The 23687-nt window shown below is 38.3% G+C and overlaps 3 protein-coding genes across 3 annotated transcripts; 2 read left to right on the top strand and 1 right to left on the bottom strand.

Moving 5' to 3' along the window:
- Positions 1 to 4304: 4304 nt before the first annotated feature.
- Positions 4305 to 6384, top strand: LOC125228609 (S-phase kinase-associated protein 1). Its single transcript, XM_048133252.1, has 2 exons — positions 4305 to 4466; positions 4572 to 6384. Exon 2 carries the CDS (start codon positions 4572 to 4574, stop codon positions 5058 to 5060), a length of 489 nt encoding a protein of 162 aa, XP_047989209.1. The 5' UTR covers positions 4305 to 4466; the 3' UTR covers positions 5061 to 6384.
- A 6463-nt stretch (positions 6385 to 12847) lies between these two features.
- On the bottom strand, positions 12848 to 17942 carry LOC125229185 (mitochondrial ornithine transporter 1). Its single transcript, XM_048133978.1, has 6 exons — positions 17465 to 17942; positions 16653 to 16897; positions 15999 to 16145; positions 15340 to 15472; positions 14581 to 14778; positions 12848 to 13222 (listed from the first exon to the last, which is right to left on the bottom strand). Exons 1-6 carry the CDS (start codon positions 17529 to 17531, stop codon positions 13101 to 13103), a joined length of 912 nt encoding a protein of 303 aa, XP_047989935.1. The 5' UTR covers positions 17532 to 17942; the 3' UTR covers positions 12848 to 13100.
- A 1228-nt stretch (positions 17943 to 19170) lies between these two features.
- Positions 19171 to 22243, top strand: LOC125229045 (histone-lysine N-methyltransferase Suv4-20). Its single transcript, XM_048133819.1, has 3 exons — positions 19171 to 19404; positions 19711 to 20040; positions 20253 to 22243. The coding sequence occupies exons 2-3, from the start codon at positions 19720 to 19722 to the stop codon at positions 22053 to 22055; spliced, it is 2124 nt and encodes a 707-aa protein (XP_047989776.1). The 5' UTR covers positions 19171 to 19404; positions 19711 to 19719; the 3' UTR covers positions 22056 to 22243.
- Positions 22244 to 23687: the final 1444 nt, after the last annotated feature.

The following is a 23687-nucleotide window of genomic DNA, read 5'->3' as shown; positions in this document are numbered from 1 at the left end:
ATGCGAAATTGCATTTTTCCCCCCCTAAACAAAAAAAAAAAAAAAAAAAAAAAAAAAAGGGTAGGTTATAACTACAACATCAATATAGTAGTATTAGCTATGATAAAAATTCTGCGTGATAAATTTCGACTAAACAATGTTATGTATAAAAACCATTCGACGAAAAACCTTTACGCACAACATATATTTGAACAAACAAAAATATGCCTAGATAAATTATGCGTAGTTATACTATTCTTAAAATTAATACTTCAATATACCCTCTTTTACGCTCGCGGAACCTACACTAGTTACTACTTCGGTATTTTGACCGGTTAATCATTTTAGGTATTTTGACCATAGGGTATTTCAAATGTTGGTGTATAAAATTTAGGTGACATAGTTTTTGGTATTTCAAACATTAGGTATTTAGTCCAATAGGTATTTTAAATTTCGGTAATTCGTGCGTAGGTGAAATTTGCTTAGGTATTTAAAATCATTAGGTATTTAGATTTTAGGTATTTTGAACGTAGGTCATTTAACGTTAGGTTTTTAATTTTAGACATTGTGATACGTACCCGAGAAAAGCACTATACATGCCTCGGCGTGAATTTCCGGCCTCGTATCCTCATTTCCTCATTTTCCCGGCCTCTGATGTAATGTACTATTAATTTATAAAAGATGCTTATTTTAATGCATTCTTTCTAATAAGAACAAAACACTATGCTAGAAAGAGTGCAGAGGAAGTTCTGTAGGCACATTTACAAACGACTGTACGGATATTACCCATATATGTATCCATCTCTATTCGTAACAGGAATGGTTGGTCTTCAAACTCTAGAAACCAGACGGAAACTGCTGCATATTATGCATTACCGCCAACTGTTTCACCATAGAGTAGATGACGCATCCGTGCTTGAGAGAATGGGGCTGCAAGTGCCAAGAGCGAATGTGGTGGTTGGCATGCCGGGCGCGGTGCCGGCGCGGCGGCGGCGGCGCCTGTTCGCGGCGGCCGGCGCACCGCTCGAGCCCGAGCTGCTCTTAACCGCATCATGTTGGAGACAGACGATATTGACATATTTGCTGATAGTGTTGGTGTGTTTTACAGAAAACTCTTAAGGTTCATAGACTCTACACTCCTTAGGTGATTAATGTAATAACCATAGTTTAACTTTTAAGTGTGTTTGCTTTTATTTATGTCAATTTAACATGTACATAATTATATTACCACATAAGTGCTTTGGTGAAATACTGTTAACTTTTGTGTATTTTTAATAAATAAATAAATAAAAAAACGTGAAAAAAGTCCCAGAATCGGGCCCCTTTTGCTATACTCTGACCGCCCCTGTCTATACTACTGTAATGTTTGACGTTATCACGTTAAACTACCGTCCGTAAACCGACTTTACAGACAACCAATTTTTTTGTGAAATATATAGTATTATCAAGTATTATTATATATTATCAGGGGCGACTCACTCCGCGGTCCTTTCGCCGCGCTACAAGTACGTGCCAGCGGCCGCGAGTTCGCGGCCCATTCAGTGGCGACGACTTTCGCGCGGTGCAATAGAATTCAATGTCGTCTGCACGCGTGCGGCCCGTTTGTTAATGTAGGTAAGAATTAAGAATGGCGGCGTTTTGGGAACATCAAAGGAGTGAGCCTTCTGTACTTGTACTATTATATATTCTGTGATATTATATCTTATACTTTTAAACGAGCAATTCTTGTATATTTATTTATTTATTTATTTATTTATTTATATATATATTTATTTACACTGACGATCTCGGAAACCGCTCTAACGATTTCGCAGAAATTTGTTATGTGGGGTTTTTGGGGGTGAAAAATCGGTCTAACTTATCCTTAGGTCCCGGAAAACGCGAATTTTCGAGTTTTCATGCGTTTTTCTTCGCGCGCCATCTCGTGTGCAGTAGTTGTACTGTTAAGACAGAATTCTTTCGGTCGATGTAAGTACTATTTATTGCAAACACTAGATGGCGACACAGGTCAAGGCTAAAATGAATAGAAAATACACTATTTGAGTTTTTGTGGCGAAATGCGCGCCATCTCGTGTGGAGTAGTTGTGTTGTTAAGGCTGAGAATTCTTTCGCTCGATGTAGGTAATATTCATTTTTGAACTAGATGGCGACACATGTCAAGGATACGACAGAACCGAGCGAAGCTCGGTTGCCCAGATATTCTTATACTTTTAAACGAGCAATTCTTGTATATTTATTTATTTATTTATTTATATATATATTTATTTACACTGACGATCTCGGAAACCGCTCTAACGATTTCGCAGAAATTTGTTATGTGGGGGTTTTTGGGGGTGAAAAATCGGTCTAACTTATCCTTAGGTCCCGGAAAACGCGAGTTTTCGAGTTTTCATGCGTTTTTCTTCGCGCGCCATCTCGTGTGCAGTAGTTGTACTGTTAAGACAGAATTCTTTCGGTCGATGTAAGTACTATTTGTTGCAAACACTAGATGGCGACACAGGTCAAGGCTAAAACGAATAGAAAATACACTATTTGAGTTTTTGTGGCGAAATGCGCGCCATCTCGTGTGGAGTAGTTGTGTTGTTAAGGCTGAGAATTCGCTCGATGTAGGTAATATTCATTTTTGAACTAGATGGCGACACATGTCAAGGATACGCTGGATACGACAGAACCGAGCGAAGCTCGGTTGCCCAGATATTAAAATATTATAAGAAACGACAGCACCGTGCCGCGACTTTGTGTTTTTTACCTAAGTGAGAGCGAGAAACAACAACTCTTTCTCGCTCTCTCTTTGTTGCCTTGGAAACGTAATATACACTCGGGTGCAAAGAAATCGGACCACCCCAGCATTTTTACATTTTTTTCCATTTCTGTAAAAAGTGTAAGTCCTCCTCAAAAATTTTAATACCACGTGATAGGTAATTTTCTGACCTATCAAATGACACCGACAGTTTGTGGTGGGGGTGAATAATGGGTAAAATGTGGGCGGGGAAATCACCCCCCTCCAATTTTCTCTATGACGCTTGCCCTAATTGAGCACTTGCCATTGGTCATAAAACCCGTATATAATTACCATTGTTTATGCATCCTTCGTTATTGATACGTCTTCCTGAACATCGAATTGCACGACGCGTCTTCGCTCAGGAACAAGAAGGTTGGACGCTCCAGCAATGGAGGACCGTACTTTGTTCCGGCGAGTGCAGGATAACTTTATTCGGTAATTATGGGCGGGCACAAGTCTACCGAAGGCCTGGAGAGCTGTTTTCTCAATGCTGCATCGAGGAACTTGTCTATGGTGGAGGATCAATAATGGTCTGGGGAGGCATTTCCTTGGAAGCGAAGACGGACATTGTTTTCATCACAGGGCCAGGTACCATACCGAATCCGGGTGATTTGACTGCTCGTCGGTACATTGAGGAAATCCTGGATGAACACGTGGTCCCATTCGCGGGTTACATCGGCGACAAGTTTATCCTGATGCATGATAACGCTCGACCACATACGGCCCGGATCACTAAGGAGTACCTGGAGGAGGTCGGCATCGGGGTTATGGATTGTCCAGCACGAAGTCCAGACCTGAACCAGTTCGAACACCTATGGGACAAACTGAAAAGAAGAGTCCGGGCCAGATTTCCCGCCCCTGAAACTTTTTCCTGATTTTCCTTGGAACCACAATTTTCCCGTTAGGCATACGTTTTACTCCATTCGCGCATTTTTAGGGCAGCAACGTTCGAAGCCCTGAAAAACTGAAAGTGTTGAACGGGAACTTTTGAAAAGCATATGAATTTGTAGAGGAAAACCTTAGGTTTCATTTGGTATATAACCCATCGCGGTTTTGCTTACAGTTTTTACAGAAATTGAAGAAATGTTAAGAATGCAGGGGTGGTCCGATTTCTTTGCACCCGAGTGTATACCCGTCTAAGTCTGAGGGTTTCTTCAATCTATGCTCTCAACAATTTCAGTCTGTTATGTTGGTCCTATTGATTCTCTTTGAAGATTGACCAATCAGAGAACCTACTGACAATGCTAGTAATGTAGTAATGCGATGCTAGAGCGACGATAACGATTATCGATGTTCGCGTCGGGTCTGGGAGATTCGAAAGAATGCTCGATTCTCAATATATCATCAATTCATCATCTATGAAGACCATTAATCTGAAATCGGTGATCAAATTGAGGACAATAGATTATCTTGATCCAGGCTTCATATTTCTGTTCTAATCGTCCCTTTGATTGTCCGCACAAGACAGTCTTAAAATATTATTTTACTTTTAAAAATCGATTTGTATTTTATCCGATTATTTTTTCCCATCCTTAAGTCGAGTCGAATCAGTTCGACTTTCGGCTCACTCATGCCACTTGCCTTACGGTGAATAAACCAAATAAATAAAATAAGCGAAAACTATTTATAAATTTTGTGTACCGCTTAGTTTCTGGCGTGTTGAATTATATATTTAAGTACATTACAGAACTACATACATTGAAACGTGAGTATATTTAATTTTGCAATGCAGCGTAATCGTTTCTGAGTAATCCTCATTATAAGATGGCGTTGCGTATTTTTGTTAACATCTTTGTTCGTAATTTTATAGATGCCGAACATAAAGTTGCAGTCGTCCGATAACGAGATTTTCGATGTCGATGTTGAAATAGCTAAATGTTCCGTCACAATCAAAACCATGTTAGAAGATCTTGGCATGGACGAAGATGAGGAGGAGTCAGTACCGTTGCCTAACGTTAATTCAGCTATTTTGAAGAAAGTGATCCAATGGGCTACGTACCACAAAGACGATCCTCCCCTACAAGACGATGACGAAAACAAAGAGAAAAGGACAGATGACATTTCATCATGGGATGCTGATTTTTTGAAAGTTGATCAGGGAACCTTGTTTGAACTTATCTTAGCGGCGAATTATTTAGATATCAAAGGTTTGTTGGATGTGACATGCAAAACAGTTGCAAATATGATTAAGGGCAAAACTCCAGAGGAGATACGCAAGACGTTCAATATCAAGAATGATTTCACTGCTGCGGAAGAAGACCAGGTGCGCAAGGAGAATGAGTGGTGCGAGGAGAAGTAAGGCTTTGATAACACCCGTTATTTACAGAATTACAAACAACTTAATGAAGGATGAGGACTTGGGACAGCATACTAATCTCTCCACATAACAAAAGAAATCTTACACTGTTGACACAAATAACTAAAACTAGAGTAATAATTGGTAAACTTGGTAAGGTTTTCCTACAAACTTGTAAGAATTTTGTGTTTAACATTTTAATGGCTGTAAGCTTTTTTTTGTTCATATAATAGATTTTGTAGACAAAATATAAATTGAGTTGATGTATGAACAACTTACATGTTCAATTGGATCAAATTATATTTTGTCAACTTTACTAGAATGTTCTCTCTTCAGCTCATATACAATGTATGTACCATCAGCTGCAAAACTGCATGGAGAAATTATGAATGAATTCATTGATAAATTCGCCATGCACTTTTGCAGATGATAGTACATACAAATAATTATTTGAGTTTTTGTGTAGTCCATTAAGGAATATAACTGGATATGTTGGAAAATGTCTCATGTATCCTATAACTTTAACATTAATCAACGACAACAAAAGATGAAATCTGCGATTTCTTTTTGTAGCAGATAGCACCTTGTACGTTGGTGGGTAAGGTGCAATTTTCTGAAAAAAATAATTGCAGGTTGTACCCTATATGTTGTTGTTGAATTTTATCAGTACCATCTAAAAGTAAAATGCAGGCTGCTTTTAGCTTATGTTCAGTTTTTCAGGTTTATCCTAGAGCAGAGATTGCTAATTAGTTTATGTGGGTCTGTGGGCAACATAACAAAATGCAGTCCACATTATATAGGTTTGTGGTCTGGATCTCCTGCCATTTATTGATACCTGTTCTAGGATTAACAAGGATTACTCATACACTTGTAAACCATTAGTAATATTACAAATTGTCTCAGCATGCAATGAACATTCTTGATGGATATTTCTATAACATGACAAAATAATTTGCCTGTTTGCATTTTATAGTAGAAATGTAAAAATCACTGAAGTTTTGGTTCTAGTATTATTCTAGCTACTAATGCAAACATGGTTTAGCATCTTTTATGTAAACATTCATGTTATTCTGCTAAAGGTTTTTTTTTGTGGAATGTTGAAAGAATAATACTGTGTAACATGTTTCATACTGAAGTAAAAAACTATTTTTAAAGAATTTCATTTGAATGCTGTATTTTGCAATGTTGATTTGTCATGGCTATGAGGCCTATGAGGGGTTTGTTAAGCTTTGACAAACACTAAATTCTTTTAAAGTTTGGTTGATTATAAATTGTAAACAAAATGTCACATACAGATATTAAAATAAACATGATTTTAGTAAAAACATACAGTGTGTTCATTCAATTCTCAATTTCATTGAATAATATCGTTTTGACTCTCTTTCCAGGTAGTTCTTATTAATCATTTACATTTTCATCAAAGAGGATCGAGTATTCGAGTATTATAGAGAGATACTGTCGAAGTAAAATGTGTAATCACAGTTCATAGACTGACATCTCTTGACATAGGCTTAAAACTTTTGAACTTCATTTTTTGACAATTCGGCCCATATTCTTAGCTTGATATGTTTTAAAATGTCAAATAATAATATCAGCGCCATCTAGCTGAGCGTACCCAAAGGTGTAATGCCATCTAGGCCACCATACCTTTTTCTGTATGGTACTGAGGTACGGTTTTTTCTTAGACTTTATCTGTCTATACAGGGTTATATATGTCTTCTTCTTCATTTTCATCAAACAAGTTATAAATACAAGTTAGGTTAGGTTTAGAGTTATAAATGAAACATTTTTGTTGTAAAGATCATTAAATCTAACTATATTTAGTGCATAATTTACTTATCCATTACAAAAAAATATTAATATTTATTTAAAAATATAAAACATTTACTAAGTAATACAGTGAAAAGTTTCTGCAGTACTTATACTGTCAGGAATAAAGTAGTTGTCTATGCAGTTAAGTATTGGATTATTAAATTTCCCGTACTGAGTTCCGCAGGTTGCCGCTCCAAACAGTAGGCCAGTGAGAAACACCATCAAAAAGAACCCTCCCATAACTAAATTTACTTTCTCCTGCCATAAGAGTGCATCCTTGCAATGGCAAATGTAGCGAATTAATGAACTGCAAAAGTAGTAATTAAGACTTGTACATTAACATTATCCTAGCTTCAGTAGTAGGCAACATTGTCTACTACAAATTCTGTGATTCCCAACACGCTTGCAAGTTGTGACCAGTGGCACAGAACAGAATATATAATACTTAGTTTAGTAGGTACAACCAGTCACACCTCGGACACTGGCGATCAAATATATGAAAGAGGCGCGTTCCTAGCACACAGTCTAAGCTGGTGTAAGTGAACGCGTACTATGCTTATGAGTGAAATATGACAGGTCGACTGTTCGCGTTTTTGACAGGCGGTTTTGGCAACCGAGACCCCTCTCGTGGGCTGCACTTTCAGCGGGGAGCGGGAGTGGCCATACTGTACGATAGTACTCTTTATTATACTGTGAACCAGTGGTCACAACTGGGTATGGATGAGAACCTTTAGTACCGTTTCGTAACTAAAAATTGGTAACCAGCTTCAAAACGGGAAAAAAAACCTAATTCGTAACTGGCTTCCAATTGGGACTTTCCCATTACAGATTTGTAACCACGTTTGGTAACCGGCTTCGAAACGGGCAAAAGAATCCCGTGTTGTAACTGGTTACAAAATGAGACTAAATCATTACCGATTTGTAGCCATGGTTCGTAACCAGCTTCCAAACGGGAAAAAAAATTCCATATTGTAACTGGTTACAAAATGGGATTTTTTTTTGCCGTCATGAACACATGATTTATTCGAATAATGCTGACATTGAGTAACCGGCTACAAACCGGGAATCTTGATTCCTAATTTGTAGCCAGTTACAAAACTTAGTTACCAAACGGTACTACTCTGGCTCCATACGTAACCGGCTACAAAATGGGGATCAATAGATTCCCGGTTTGTAGCCGGTTACGAAATTTTGCCTACCAAACGGTACTAAAACCGATGAGAATATTGTTTACAATACATGTCGCTATATTACCGCACTTGTAAGGTAATGAGCTCATTACGCAACTCTCCTTTAAATTGAAATGGCCATAAATACTGAAAAACGTTGTACGATACATGTACGAATAATTAATTCGCAACTCCAGTCGATTTGAAACAGTCTACGTTCATGCTTTAATTTACCGCCACTCGTTTCGAATTTCTCATTTATCGTACTTGTATTGTAAATGTACTATTTCAACACACTTGCTCATAAAAAGTTAAGAAGGATATTATTGAACCGTTTTTAGGCTCATAAGTTAAAAAATTAAACAAGCGTGACTGTGCTTATTACATTACCGCACTTGTACGGTAATTAATGATAACCCGATAGAATTGAGAGCGTGTCAGATGCAGGACTATTACTAACTGTTTTAGCCAATAAATATGTAAATAACATTCTTATTATACCTGCAATTTTCATCAGGGACCCTGCATAACATGCGGTTAGTCTCATCGAGAACCTTTGAAAGTTGCTGCTGAGCCAAGCTTATGACTGGACATTTTTTGTGCAGAATGCTGTTCACGTCAGCAGAGTGCAGAGGTGAATCCAAGTCGTAGAGGCATTGGGGAGTGACCAACGCATAGTCATCGCTTCTTGGCGAATGGTCTAAATCATTGCCTTCTCTAGAATGCTCTGTATGATGATCCAAGGTTTCTTCTTCCCGCGAATTGTCCAGAGTACAATCCCGCGGACAGCTTCTATTCTGTTTGTATGATTTTCTCGTATATCGGTAGATATTGTGTACTTGATAATCATCTAATGACATAACAATAGTACTTGAATCCAGTGTAAATATATTTAGAAATAACTTGTTTATGTACGTGTCAATATCGCAATCGACAGCGAGACAATGACGTGAAAGTGCAGAGAAATCTGTCATAAACAGTCATAAACGTTGATATTCGTAGGAAAAGGTTGCGTTTATGGATATCTTATACTTTTAAACGAGCAATTCTTGTATATTTATTTATTTATATATATTAGGAACAACTTACCTTTTCTTTCATGTAACCGAGAGAACCCTGACTGTCTGAGTTCTGAGTTGTTTAACTGTATAAAAAAGGAATTTGATGCCTGCTTCATCCCCAAGAAGATGCAGGGCAAGGTCAAGGTTAAATTTAGCGACTGGGCTACGCCGGATATTCACGATAAGAGACGCCGGCTCTATGATTTGTATGATCTGCGAACAACTGATAAAAGGCCGGAATTTATAGAGTACGTAAAGAATTTCTCGAAATCTTTTAAAAGGATGTGTGTCGCCGCTAAAGCTGATTATTTATCCAAAAAGATCTTAAATTCCAGCGATAAAGTTAAAACTACATGGCAAGTGATCAGCAGTGAAACAGGAAAGCGTAAAATAAAAGAACGGCACTACAACCTACGAGTTGCTGATACTTTAGTAAGTTCCGACCGTGAAGTGGCAGATCACTTCGAGCGATTTTTCTCGAATATACCGGCAGAGACAACAAAGTCTCTTAACTCATCGCCAATTGTCGCTGAAGAAATGCTGCAAGCTAATGTTGAAGAATGTTCAGAAACATTCACATTTTCTTATGTTACTCCGACCATAGTTATTAAAACGTTCAGATCTTTAAATTTAAAGAAAACTGAAGATCTATGGGGCTTGTCAGTTAAAGTATTACACTCAATAGTAGAATCAATCGCACCCTATTTAGCTGAGATTTTCAACAGATGTATTGAAACTGGCATTTTTCCTGATATTATGAAACACAGCAAAATTATCCCGCTGTTTAAATCAGGAACGAAATCAGACCCGACCAACTTTAGACCTATTTCAATATTACCAGCGCTAAGTAAGGTCTTTGAGAAGCTTATTCTTAATCAACTGTTGTCTCACTTTAACAGAAATAAATTGCTTGACAATAATCAATTTGGTTTTACCAGAGGTCGTTCAACTACTGATGCCGGTGTGGTACTTCTAAAACACATCTTTGACGCCTGGGAAAGAGCTCAAGATGCTGTTGGAATTTTCTGTGATCTATCAAAGGCCTTTGATTGCGTTGATCACGAGAATTTAAAGAGAAAATTGAGCCACTATGGGGTTAAAGCTGCTGCCCTTGACCTTGTTTCATCGTACCTTTCCGACAGAACTCAGCGAGTTGTTATCAATGGGACTCAATCAGCAGGTTCACCGGTAGCACTTGGAGTGCCTCAAGGTTCAATTCTCGGTCCCTTCCTGTTCTTAGTATACATTAATGATCTACCGAAACTAGTGCAAGATAAACATGATATAGTGTTATTTGCTGACGACACTTCTCTTATATTCAAAGTTGACAGAAAGGAAAGCAGCTTCGATAACATCAACGATGCACTGTCTAGCATAACAGACTGGTTTACGGCGAATAACTTACTTCTAAACGCCAAGAAAACCAAGTGCATCAGATTTGCGCTTCCGAACGTTAAGCAGGTAAATAACAGTAAGATCCAAATGAAAGGTGAAACGCTGGAATTTGAAGATCGAACGGTTTTCCTTGGAGTCACTTTGGATTCAAAACTGCAATGGCATGCACATATAGCCACTTTAGCTGGCAAACTTAGTTCTGCAGCTTACGCAGTAAGGCGAATCAGACAACTAACAAACGTAGAGACGGCCAGGCTGGTATACTTTAGCTACTTCCACAGTGTTATGTCATATGGGATCCTGTTATGGGGAAAAGCTGCAGACATTCAGGCTATTTTTGTGCTGCAAAAACGAGCAGTCCGTTCAATCTACGGATTGGGCGGTCGAGCATCTTTAAGAGAAAAATTCAAAGAGGTGAACATTCTTACCGTTGCCTCTCAATACATATACGAAAATATTATGTATGTTCGGAAAAATATCCACGAATTCAAGCTTAACAGTGACATCCATAACTATAACACAAGGAACAAACATAAACTTGCTGTGACCGCCCACCGTCTCCGTAAGGTTGGTACGTCTTTCGTCGGGAACTGTACACGTTTTTATAACAAAGTACCAACCGATATAGTGGATTTGCCATTTGACAAATTTAAGGCACGCATTAAGCGTTTGTTGTTATGTAAGGCGTACTACACTGTGAAGGATTTTATAGATGATAGGGATGCCTTTAAGGTGGTTGCTTGTCAATAGATGAATGAAGTCGTATATATTTTTTCATTTTCTCTGCATTGTGTAATTAAGCATACTAGTGTTCAATTGACGTATGAGAACATATTCTTTATTAAATTAGGACACTTTGTTCGGTTGTCGTTTGTTTCCTTTCTTTTAGTGAATATTTTAAATATATGATTTTGACTCATGGAGACCATATACATCTCTAAGGAGAATTAGATTAAGTAGATATACATTTTATTTTTAGTTGTGACATTTAGAGTCATTTGCACCTCTAAAGTAATTTTAGACTTTTTTTTTTTTGTATTTGTACTTTTTATATTAAAATTTAGTGTAGTTCTTGGTTGTAATTCGACATTTAGAGACCTTCTACATCTCTAATTAATTGTATAGAGTTAACTTTAGTTAGAACTTAGAATTAGTATATAATAGTATCAATTGTAATTTCAACTCAATTTTAAATATTTTTTAAATACCTATGTACATGTGACGTGTAAAAGTGCCCCTGTGGCCTATTTGCTGAATAAATTATTTTGATTTTGATTTTGATTTATTTATATCTTATACTTTTAAACGAGCAATTCTTGTATATTTATTTATTTATATATTTATTTACACTGACGATCTCGGAAACCGCTCTAACGATTTCGCTGAAATTTGTTATGTGGGGGTTTTTGGGGGTGAAAAATCGGTCTAACTTATCCTTAGGTCCCGGAAAACGCGAATTTTCGAGTTTTCATGCGTTTTTCTTCGCGCGCCATCTCGTGTGCAGTAGTTGTACTGTTAAGACAGAATTCTTTCGGTCGATGTAAGTACTATTTATTGCAAACACTAGATGGCGACACAGGTCAAGGCTAAAACGAATGAAAAATACACTATTTGAGTTTTTGTGGCGAAATGCGCGCCATCTCGTGTGGAGTAGTTGTGTTGTTAAGGCTGAGAATTCTTTCGCTCGATGTAGGTACTATTCATTTTTGAACTAGATGGCGACACATGTCAAGGATACGAAACAGAACCGAGCGAAGCTCGGTTGCCCAGATATTTTATTTAATACTAGCTTTTGCCCGCGGCTTCGCTCGCGTTAGAAAGAGACAAAAAGTAGCGTATGTCACTCTCCATCCTGTCAACTATCTCCACTTAAAAAATCACGTCAATTCGTAGCTCCGTTTTGCCGTGAAAGACGGACAAACAAATAGACACACACTTTGCCATTTATAAAATTAGGAGGATTAGGATGGATTTATCGGAAAAAAAACGGACTTGAGGCATAAAAGGCATTCTCTACTACCAGTCAACCTCGCTGTTGCATATCACATTCTAATATGTATAACACAATATCCGTCATCCTTGGGTTGGATTATCACGGCTGTAATCGCTAAAAATCGAAATTCGTGATTAACTCCAACAAAAGTACCTATTATTATTCCCATTCTAATTCCCAAATTTCCCAGAAGTGAGGTGTGATGATGTGTAGATTATAGCCATCGACATAAAATTGTAGTACCTAATGCTTATGCTGGTCTGGTAGTAATTAAATAGCGTAGTCACGTAGAAAGTGGCGCCCTCCACTTGTATTTCGAAACAAATTGTATGTTGTAGGTACTGCTAAATAAAATAAGTCTTTTAAACAATAGTATTTATATTAAAATATTTGTCTTAATCGTTAAATTTCACTCGTCATGCGCTCCAACAGTTTTTGGTCATAAGGAGCCTTTCAAGTATTACGTAAGCAATCTCAGGGTAAGAGTTTTGCTTTCTTTTGCAATAAATCTGCTTACGTAATACTTGACTGGTCCCCAGGTAACAATAACAACATTAACAACTGAAGTATCAAAGCCCCCACCCCCTCCGCACACCCCTAGTCGTGGTCCTGTTTAGTCGCCAAAGGACTGATGCATCAGCTTCTTGGAGTACTCGTAGACGACGAAGAGGACGGCGGTGGCGGGGATGGTGCGCACCAGCGTCGGCTTCAGACCGTTGTACAGTGCAAGGACTCCTGGAAAAGGAATGATTGTTAATTGTGCATTCTTCAGTGACTGACTCGGACACTAGGGCGCCTGCTCAAATCGGCAATAGTTCGCAGAAAATAACACTACAACGTCTACTATTACTATTTTTAGTTAATGGTGCCATTTTTTGCTCACTAAAAACTCACTAGATGGCGCCTTTGAACAAGAATGAAAGGACAGTAAAAAGTCATCTGTGAGATTGATGAGACGCAGTGTGGCGTTCCAGGCCTAAAAGGTTCTTATACCTACCTTCCTTCATATACCTATTACTTACTCCTATTAGTTACCTTATGTTCCATGAGCATAAATATGGATTCTTCTCCTTCATGATCACAGTGACCTCTCCCCGGATCCATTACGCTTGGGCAGAACTTACGCTGAAGGTTGCAAACTGTATACTTACATATACTTGGAAGAGGAGTGATGGGGCACGTCTGCGTAAATTACACGAACTACTACCGGCGCGGACACGTGCCTATAGATTACACGACTACCAACCTACCTGCTGGCTCTTGTCTGAGATCTGCACGCGCGACTTGATGACGTCAGACGGGAAGATGACTGTCCACAGAACTAGCCCGCCAACCGCGCCTGCGATCATCGTGCGCAGCAGACCGATGTCGTCCTTCGACTGTCCGGGAATGACACGAACTGGAGCTGACACTTGCCTATAGATTACACGACTACTGACCTTCCTGCTTGACGATCTCGAGTCCGACAGCCAGGAACCGCTGGCTCGTGTTGGAGATCTGCACGTGCGACTTGATGACGTCAGACAGGAAGATGACTGTCCACAGCATTAGCCCACCCACAACGCCCGCGATCATCGTACACAGTGGACCGATGTGGTCCTTCACCTGTCGGAGAACGACATGAACTGTAACCGGCACGGACTACATTACTACCAACCTTCCTGCTTGACGATCTCGAGCCCGACAGCCAGGAACCGCTGGCTCGTGTTGGAGATCTGCACGTGCGACTTGATGACGTCAGACAGGAAGATGACTGTCCACAGCATTAGCCCACCCACAACGCCCGCGATCATCGTACACAGTGGACCGATGTGGTCCTTCACCTGTCGGAGAACGACATGAACTGTAACCGGCACGGACTACATTACTACCAACCTTCCTGCTTGACGATCTCGAGCCCGACAGCCAGGAACCGCTGGCTCGTGTTGGAGATCTGCACGTGCGACTTGATGACGTCAGACAGGAAGATGACTGTCCACAGCATTAGCCCACCCACAACGCCCGCGATCATCGTACACAGTGGACCGATGTGGTCCTTCACCTGTCGGAGAACGACATGAACTGTAACCGGCACGGACTACATTACTACCAACCTTCCTGCTTGACGATCTCGAGCCCGACAGCCAGGAACCGCTGGCTCTTATTGGAGATCTGCACGCGGGACTTGATGACGTCAGACGGGAAGATGACTGTCCACAGCACTAGCCCGCCAACCGCGCCTGCGATCATCGTGCGCAGTGGACCGATGTCGTCCTTTGATTGTCCAGGCTTCGTTAACAGTTCTCTCGTACCTGGCGTAAATAATAAAGACACTCGTCAATTTTGTTTATATGAAAAGAGCTGAACGTGGAACATTCTGGCCTAGCAGTCCAAGCAGTTTTTTATTTGTATTATGGCTTGATGAGCAATTAGAACGTTAATAAAAGTGGCTGCATCTGGCATGCCCAATCCTGTGTTGGCAGGCACAAATGTATGGTATTATTTACGGTATGTCATGTCAGCAGGTTTATTAACCTACTAGCTTTTGCCCGCGGCTATGCTCGCGTTAAATTCAAAAATTGCGCAGTGCTCCATATAAATCCCCCCCCCCCCCCCTGTTATATTAGGGAAGTGGGTGTTAGAGAGAGACAAAAAGTAGCCTATGTCACTCTCCATCCCTTCAACTATCTTCCCTTAGAAAATCATGTCAATTCGTCGCTCCGTTTTACCGTGAAAGACGGACAACAAACAGACACACACACTTTCCCATTTATAATATTAGTATGGATTGGGCCTATCTGTTTTAGCTTAGAGCATTTAACCAACCTTTGTCTTTAATTTTCTACACAAAATTGACGACATACAAATATTACCTTCATATCCTCCAAAGAAAAAGAAGTACCCAGGCATCTCCCTCATAATGGTTGGCACCAAACCCCGGAAGAGTCCTTGGATGCCGTATTGACGAAATATTTGCTGCGTAAGTTGTATTGGCGTGATCTTAACCTTGAACAGATAACACATAAGGTTAATTAAGCATAAACAAGATAACATCTTGATAATAATCGTCTATTTCAAAACGCAAACATAATGGTAATATTTACTATTTACACAATAACAATATGTTCTGCGCAAAAACGGAAATTTTAAATTTTGAATGGAATAGTCAAATAGTCATCTTGTATCGTATTTGATTCTAAATTGATAAACTGAAATTTGCTTGCATTTAAGTAGGTATAAAAAATTTGAGGTTTTGGTATGAACATATTTTTTTAATTTTTTTTTATATTATAAATGGGCTTACTCTTGGCCACAGACAAGCCAATGGCAACGATGTGGCCTACAATGGAGTGAGCTTGCCCAGAAGATGCCCGTTCAGCCTTGATTTGAAAGGTTATAGTTATATGAACTCGGAAATATATACACCGGCAAGGAATTCCACTCCAAGGAATTCATACCAAAACCCGAAATTATACATATTTAGCAAATCAGTCAAATAAATTAAAAATACCCAAAAAAGTGATCATCATACTGCTGTTTGGGCGCCCTGCAAACTGACTTCCCGCATGGCTTGCAGCTGGCACTTGATGAGCTCCGTCGGGCACAGTGTGAATGATGAGAAAAATGCTGCCAGAAACCCTGCTGACGCATTTCCAAACGCTGACAGCTGTTCTACACTCTATAAAATAGTACAAAAGTTAAGACATGAGAAAGAAAACAACAACATTGTTGATTCACTTAGTCTAATCTTTATACAAATGTTAATTACTAAATGAGTTAGATAATTAATATCATAAAACATATCTATGCAGATTTCTAATAGATTCGATTATTTATATGCTTAGTGAATAAATTGGAACCCAAACACGCAATTACTATGGGAAATGTAGAGTCTATCTACATTCATAATATTATAATATATGATTTGTTTAAAAGCACAGTATGTAATCATATTAATCATAAATCCGAGATTGTGAGTATGAAAATATGTTGTTTGAAATGTTACTTTCATAGTCTATGCTAACAAACAGTGCAGAATGAGCTTAGATGGACTCTATAGCATGGCAAAATTGTAATTAATAATAGTTGACCAAGTACTTATTCCTAAGACAGGTGTTATATTGTCTATTAAGTTTTTACATAAGAAAAGACCACCAATTATTTGAGAGTTAATTGAGATAATTACCTCAGTTCCAGTAAGGCGGCACACAAATTTCTGACAATAGCCATAAGCAGCAAAGAGAACAGAGTTTTCGGCTACATTTGCCATTATAGCTGGTGTGGTTCCGGCATAGAGGCCTCGGACGATGCCATCATTCTTCAGGGTTATTTTCAGACAGTTGTACATGCCCTTGTACAGCTGTGGGAATGTCTGCATCTTGACTTTCACTGTGTCCAGAGGCTGCCCTACATATACTACAGCAACCCCTCCTGTGACAAAATAATATGAAGTAGGGTTAGAGCCGGTTGCATCAAAACGTCTGTCACCATTAAAGCATTTGTTAAATTTTATTGTATGGGAAGTTCCATAGACGTCTGCTGCATGACGATGATGTGTCTGTCAAATGTGGTTGATGCAACTGGCCCTTAGTCAGTGTCCTAATTTCTACCCAGCACTACCATAAGTCCATTGGATAAAATTTTGAACATAAACCGATTTTGCCACTCAACTTTATTGCAGTCATTGTAGTCTAAATAATATATTCAGCTACATAAAAATTCTATTTCATTAGTTAATTTGATATTCTGTGTGTGGCTGAAAATTAATGTATGTGGATGCAATTTAGCACAACCCTATTTAGGAATAAATATCAATATTTTTAATTTAAATTAATTATGTCACTGTGTGACTTTAAAAATGAAAACTGATATATTGCAAACATGATACTTCATACTAATAATATTTAATATTTCTAAGTTCATAAAGTCTATGATGCAATAGTGTAAAAGCATTGAGTAAGTTGATGTTGTTTTTGTCTACACATGGATAGTGCTTACCCAAAGATCCAGCTGTGAAATCGATAAGGCCATTTTTGAGGTTCCCTGATCCGGAAGAGTGAGCCATGATTATGAAATTATATTTTCTGACCGCACTTCTAGGTTAGTAGGGGCCGTGTCTAAACTATATTTTCTTTTATTTCGCCTAGTACAGCTTATTCTTGTTGTTATATGTTAGTGCGTAGGTAACTAAGTCTTCATTCATATTAAATAGATAAGAATACTCGACGTATAACACTTATGTTATCTTCTTATCATTCAATTCCAGCACACATGTATGTTTAGTACAAAGATCATCAGTTTAAAATATATTTTATGTATATAAAAATTCACAAGCAATCGTAACAGACATAACTCGTACAATTGTAATTTACAGCTTTATTGCTTTAAATTTGTACATCTGAACAATTTCCAAAAACTTTGCTTATTTAAAATGTGTGATATTTATTGGTCGATTTTTTTTTTTACAACAATCTTTGACAAGTTTGACGTTCAGCGGCCCTATTACTATGAATACCGAAGTTACCTGCATCTACCTCTTTTGTTCTAATGGCCCCTGTACACACATGGCCAACGGTTCCACCAGCCCTTTGTGAAACCCCTTGGCCAAGATAAGAGCCGCTGTTTACACATTGGCGAACCAATCACTTGGCATTGGCTCTTCATGAAAGATGGACGTGGAATGAAAAAATCTAGGAAATTCTTGGTCATAGACGTTGTCAGAAAAAAAATATTAAAAAATAATAACCCCGTAGTAAAATTAAATTATTTGCAATATTAACAATTTTTTGAATATTCTGATAAGAACATTTATCTTTTTTAGGAAATACATTAAACATTTGCAAGGTTATTTTATTTCCTAAAATCTACACTATTATTGGCATAGATAAACTTATTATTTTCGTAAATATATCACTACTGTCCTCTCTGACGGCTGACGACCAACTGAATGAAGCGCCAACGTGTAAACGCAGTTGGCCATTGGCGCCAAGATCCTTTGATGTGTGGACAAAAAACCGACACGAATCGGTTGGCCGGCAAGCGCAAGCGCCAACTGCCAACTTACGGCCAAGTAGCCCTCTACACACATGGCCAAGGGGGTTGGTGGAACTGTTGGCCATGTGTGTACAGCGGCCAAAATATAAGAACCTTTAGAGAGACGGAGAAAGATGACAGGAACAGTAGAAATATGGTAATAGTCATGTGTTTGCAGTAGGCCCTCTGACGTAATTTGGATACAAAAAGCAGTGTTTTTAAATAAAGCTCAAACATGTTCATAGAAATTCTTGAATAAGGCTAAGCGCACACGGGTACGACAGTTGCACGGCGACATTTTTTGTCTCTGTCTTGGACGCAAATAGTGACGACAGAGACAAAAAATGTCGTCGTGCAACTGTCGCACCCGTGTGCGCTCAGCCTAGTAGCCAATAGAAAAGATCTGTTGATGTACGTTTATAAAGATATGTAATATTACAATTGTTATTACAAAAATGATGATATTATCAACACCTGTATATATATATATTTTGTTAAAATGATTACTTCATCATTTATATGAATTTCTTAATACTTAAACTCTAACGAGATGCGTCTAATTAGTAAAACGGAATGCTTCGGTTCACACTTAAAGCTATCTTTGTAAATACTCTAACATGAAATCAAAAAATTTAATGAATGAACTAGCGAAGAATCGCTTGTAAGAAAACATGGTTGTTTTTCAGCTTTCATAAAGACTCGTTTTAAATTTAAATGCGTTTACTTTATATTTTGTTCATGTTTAACAAAGATGAAAGTATAAAAAGATAAATGGAAATTACAAGTTTTGTTATGTATAATTTATGTAAATAACCTAGCGGGTTAACGCGTCTTAGAAGTGATTATGTACAGGTGGAAGTTACTTAGGAAATAAACATGATTTTTGTGTCTATTCAATGATATAAGTGAGTGTCACTGAAAGCTTAATTATTCATCTACCTAAATTGTTGAAGCCGTTCAGTAGCCATGAGTTTAGTGAGCGTATAACTAAAATTTTTGACGTGTCGTTTTTTGGGTTTTGTGCTTGGCGGCCATGTTTGTCCTTTTATTATATTAGACATAATGAGCCTGGGCAACTGTGAGACTGTGGGAATATTTTAGTGAAAACAAAACTATTTATTGTCTCCGTCAAGTTCTTAGTGAAAACTCTTTGTGTCCATCTGAAATGCCTATCTTGTGAAGGTGGTAAAGTCGCGTCCTTTGTTGTGCAGGTATTCAGGATGGTTGTTGGATCAGCCAGTTATCCAGGGAGGCAAGTGCTCCACAAAATGCAGCCCATGGGCATGACACCGCGCGAGCTGTCCGAGTACGATGACCTGGCGACGGCGCTCATAGTGGATCCTTACCTGGGCATCACCACACATAAAATGAATATTCGTTACAGACCACTTAAAATGAATAAAGAAGAGTTGAAAAATATTATTAAAGAGTTCATACAGACTCAAGATTACAACAAAGCTTATAGTAAATTAGCAAATGGAGATTGGATGCCTAGGCATTTTAGTAAAAATAAACATCAACAAAACAAACTTAGAGAACATGTTAGTATTTATATTTTCAATTATATACGTAATAAATAGCAGTTATTATACTATTTGAAAGTATTTTATATAAAACTTATTTCTTGAGTGTAAATTATACTGATGTTTTAGGAAACATTTTTGGAAGTCACTGTAAAATATATACAACATATTGGCTGTTATTGTAAATATTTATTAACAGTCAGAATAAAATATTTTGTTTTATATTTCAGATTTACCGTTACTTGCGAGTTTTTGACAAGAAAGCAGGGTTTGTCATAGAACCTTGTTATAGGTACACATTAGAAGATCAGGTTGGAGCCAAGATATCTACAACCAAAAAATTTTTTAAGCATGAGAGAATAGATTTTCTTGTTGGATGTATTGCAGAAATGACAGAAGACGAAGAAAAGCAACTACTTCATTCTGGAAAAAATGATTTTTCAGTTATGTACAGTTGTAGAAAGAATTGTGCCCAGTTGTGGCTTGGGCCTGCAGCTTATATCAATCATGACTGTAGGCCTAATTGCACCTTTGAAGCAACAGATAGAGGTAAAGCCTTTGTCCGTGTATTGAGAGATATTGAAGTAGGGGAAGAGATAACTTGCTTTTATGGTGAAGATTTCTTTGGCAATGGTAATTGTTTTTGTGAATGCGAAACTTGTGAGAGACGAGGGAAAGGGGCTTTTTCTGTTAAAAGTGGGGATAGTGATGAACAAGCCACCCGATACCGATTTAGAGAAACTGACAATAGGATTAATAGGACAAAAGCTAAACAAGGACAAAAGACTGTAAATGGGAAAAATGCTGAAAAAACACGAATATCACGGCATCAAGATTCAAATATAGTGTCACCTTTAAGTATGAAAGAAATGAAACAAAAGGGCTTAACTAAATATGATGCGGAGCTGTTAATTGCCCAAGGCTGCATAGCTGATGTTGTTGATGGGTCTGTTCATAAAGAAGCTCAGGGTAGCCGGGAGTCTTCAGCTTCTAGTCGCGGTGAACGGCTGCGCCGGCGTACAGACAGCGGCCGGCTCGCTGCTCCCGGCGCCGTGGCGAGCGCGGGCGCCGCGCCCAGCGCTGCCAGCTCGCGCCGCGCGCCTCCCTCGCGTTGCTGCAGTGCCACGAGTTCGCGGAGCAGCCGAGATTCTCATACAGGTATTGTCTTGCGTAGTCACAAAAGACTGCTCGATAATGGCACACAGTTTGCTTGCTCTAAGCCCAAAAACATCGCAAAACCAACTTTGGAATCAAAGCTAGGGAAAAACATAAACACATCTAAAGATCATCCTGATATTTCAACTCCACTTGAAACAATAGAGGCAAAATTGAAAACAGAAAATTCATTTGGCAAGCATAAAGAGACTATGAAAGATGACTCTCATGATGATATCACTAAAACAGATTTAAATAACTCTGACATCAAATGTGATACAGAAAAATCTCCTCCTCATGAAGTTGAAGCAGTCAATCAGACTGATGTCAAATTAGACTGTTCAGAAAATGTTTCGGATGGTAAGGAGAAAGAACAAAATATTGATGTACCATGTGAAAGTGATAATAAATGTATGAAAAGTGAGATTTATGACTTTAGAGAAAATGTTAACCCAAGTGAGCCTATTGACAGTAAAATGAACAAGAACAAAGTAGAATTATCCAATAGTATTGAAGAGTTCAAAAAAGAATCTGACTCAGGGCCACCTTGGCTGGCAGACAACTCTAACAAGTCTAGTGAATGTCCTTGTACACCACCACGAAGAGGACTGAAACTGACTCTGCGAGTAAAGAGAAGTCCTGTGGTAGAGGAAGTGATGGACTGTGGGAACACTACAGATGTCCCTGAGTACGAGGTGCTAAGGCTAGAGGGCGTGGACCCTGAGACGGTGCGACGTTTGAAGAAACGGCGCCGGTCGAAAGAGCGCCACCGCAAGCATAGCCCTGTCCGTCCACTACCACCCATGAAACGCTTACGATTAATTTTTGGCAACGAAAGCCGTACTATTGATTTACCTACTGCTATATCAGCCGACTGACAGCCACGTCTAGCTTATGGGTATATATTTCCACCGTTACTATTCAATTATTAGTTTAATTGACACTGACTAGGTTTATTTTATCTAGTATTTATTTTGTGATGTGTACTTCTGATTGTATTGTGTGATAGGTCATCCGTTTTTTATTTAATAATTCCAATGAAATATTTATTAAAATGTAAATTGTACATCTTGTTATTTCATTAGCTTGGGTAATATTTTAACTTTCCCACATTTTTTGTTTTTCTTCTGTTTCTTAGATAAAATAAGTTTTATTATTTTGAGGCAAGCAACCCCACTGCGGGCGCTTTTATTTGCCAATACCTCCATAAAAGTAATATTACCATCGCATACGTGCAGAGGGTTGCTTTTTCTCCTTTATTGTGATTTATAAATAAAAAAGGTTAAAGAAAATTCATACCAATGTTTACGTAGGTATTAGTTACACCTATTTTAAAGAAGACTTGCTTGGTACTTTAAAGAACAGGCGTGTAAATAATTTATAAGCGTTGCTGTTGCAAGCATTCTTACTGCAATTACTGCTTAGATAAAAATGGTGCAAATAATTATAATGTCAGCAGGGTTTTCTTGAGTATTTCCATATAACATTAGTCCGTGGTTGGAATAATAAAATCTCATCAGGGCAGGGCCGTTTTGTTAAGGACTTCCGATACTTCCTTATATTAACAGTATATTTAATTATTTATATTATAAACTGAAATAGATACTGACAATACTATTTCGTTATTTATATTCCTGTTTGTAGTTTCGTACAATTTAACATCTGCAAAAGTAATCAGCTGCGCTCTAGGTACCTACCTACTTAGCTAATATTATATTTTTAAGAATACAATCACTAGCGGAAATCATTTGCTAGTATAACTGTTGCTTTTACAGACGCGTTGCTCTAAAATGTGTAGGTACATAGACTACACTTATGACATTAGGCACCAAAATTACTTTACAGTACGTATACGGTGCTACTTTGAGTAAAGTAGTACTTACCTACTTTCGTCATATCTACACGTTCGAATTTCATCTTTTCCGCACTTGTGTGGTTGGAAAAAGCTACGTATTTATTCCACACGACATTCAAAATAATTTAATGATGTTACTTCTTGTTGGCTTGATACAATATAGGCACCTACTTAGTAAGGATTTTTAATGATAAAATTAAAACGTTCATTATTTGCATTCGATTCGTAATGTAATAGTACATTACATCAGAGGCCGGGAAAATGAGGATTTCCGGCCAAGTGGGTATATACGGCCGAGCGAGCGTGCGAGCGAGGCCGGATAGGGATACGAGGTCGGGAATCCGTTTTCACGCCGAGGCATGTATAGTGCTTTTCTCAAACATACAATGAAATAAAAAAAAAATCTCTAAAAGGACAATATTTTGTAAAAAAAGTTACTTTGCAGGCCTAGGCCTAAAAAATAATATGAAATCCCTTTACAGTCCTCTCGAGTTGTTGCGCCCAAAAAGCGATACTTCCCAGCCCATTTTAAGGAACGTAAAGACAATATTTCATTGCATGTTTGAGAAAATAAGTTTTACAGTGAGGGTAAAAAATGCGTTACACTGTGTATAGCCAAGTTTGTTAACCCCCGTGCCTTATATTATATCTTCGC

The sequence above is a fragment of the Leguminivora glycinivorella genome, chromosome 8 (genome assembly GCF_023078275.1).
Source record: "Leguminivora glycinivorella isolate SPB_JAAS2020 chromosome 8, LegGlyc_1.1, whole genome shotgun sequence".
Taxonomy (NCBI): Eukaryota; Metazoa; Arthropoda; class Insecta; order Lepidoptera; family Tortricidae; genus Leguminivora; species Leguminivora glycinivorella.
This window is presented reverse-complemented; position numbering and strand designations above follow the sequence as displayed.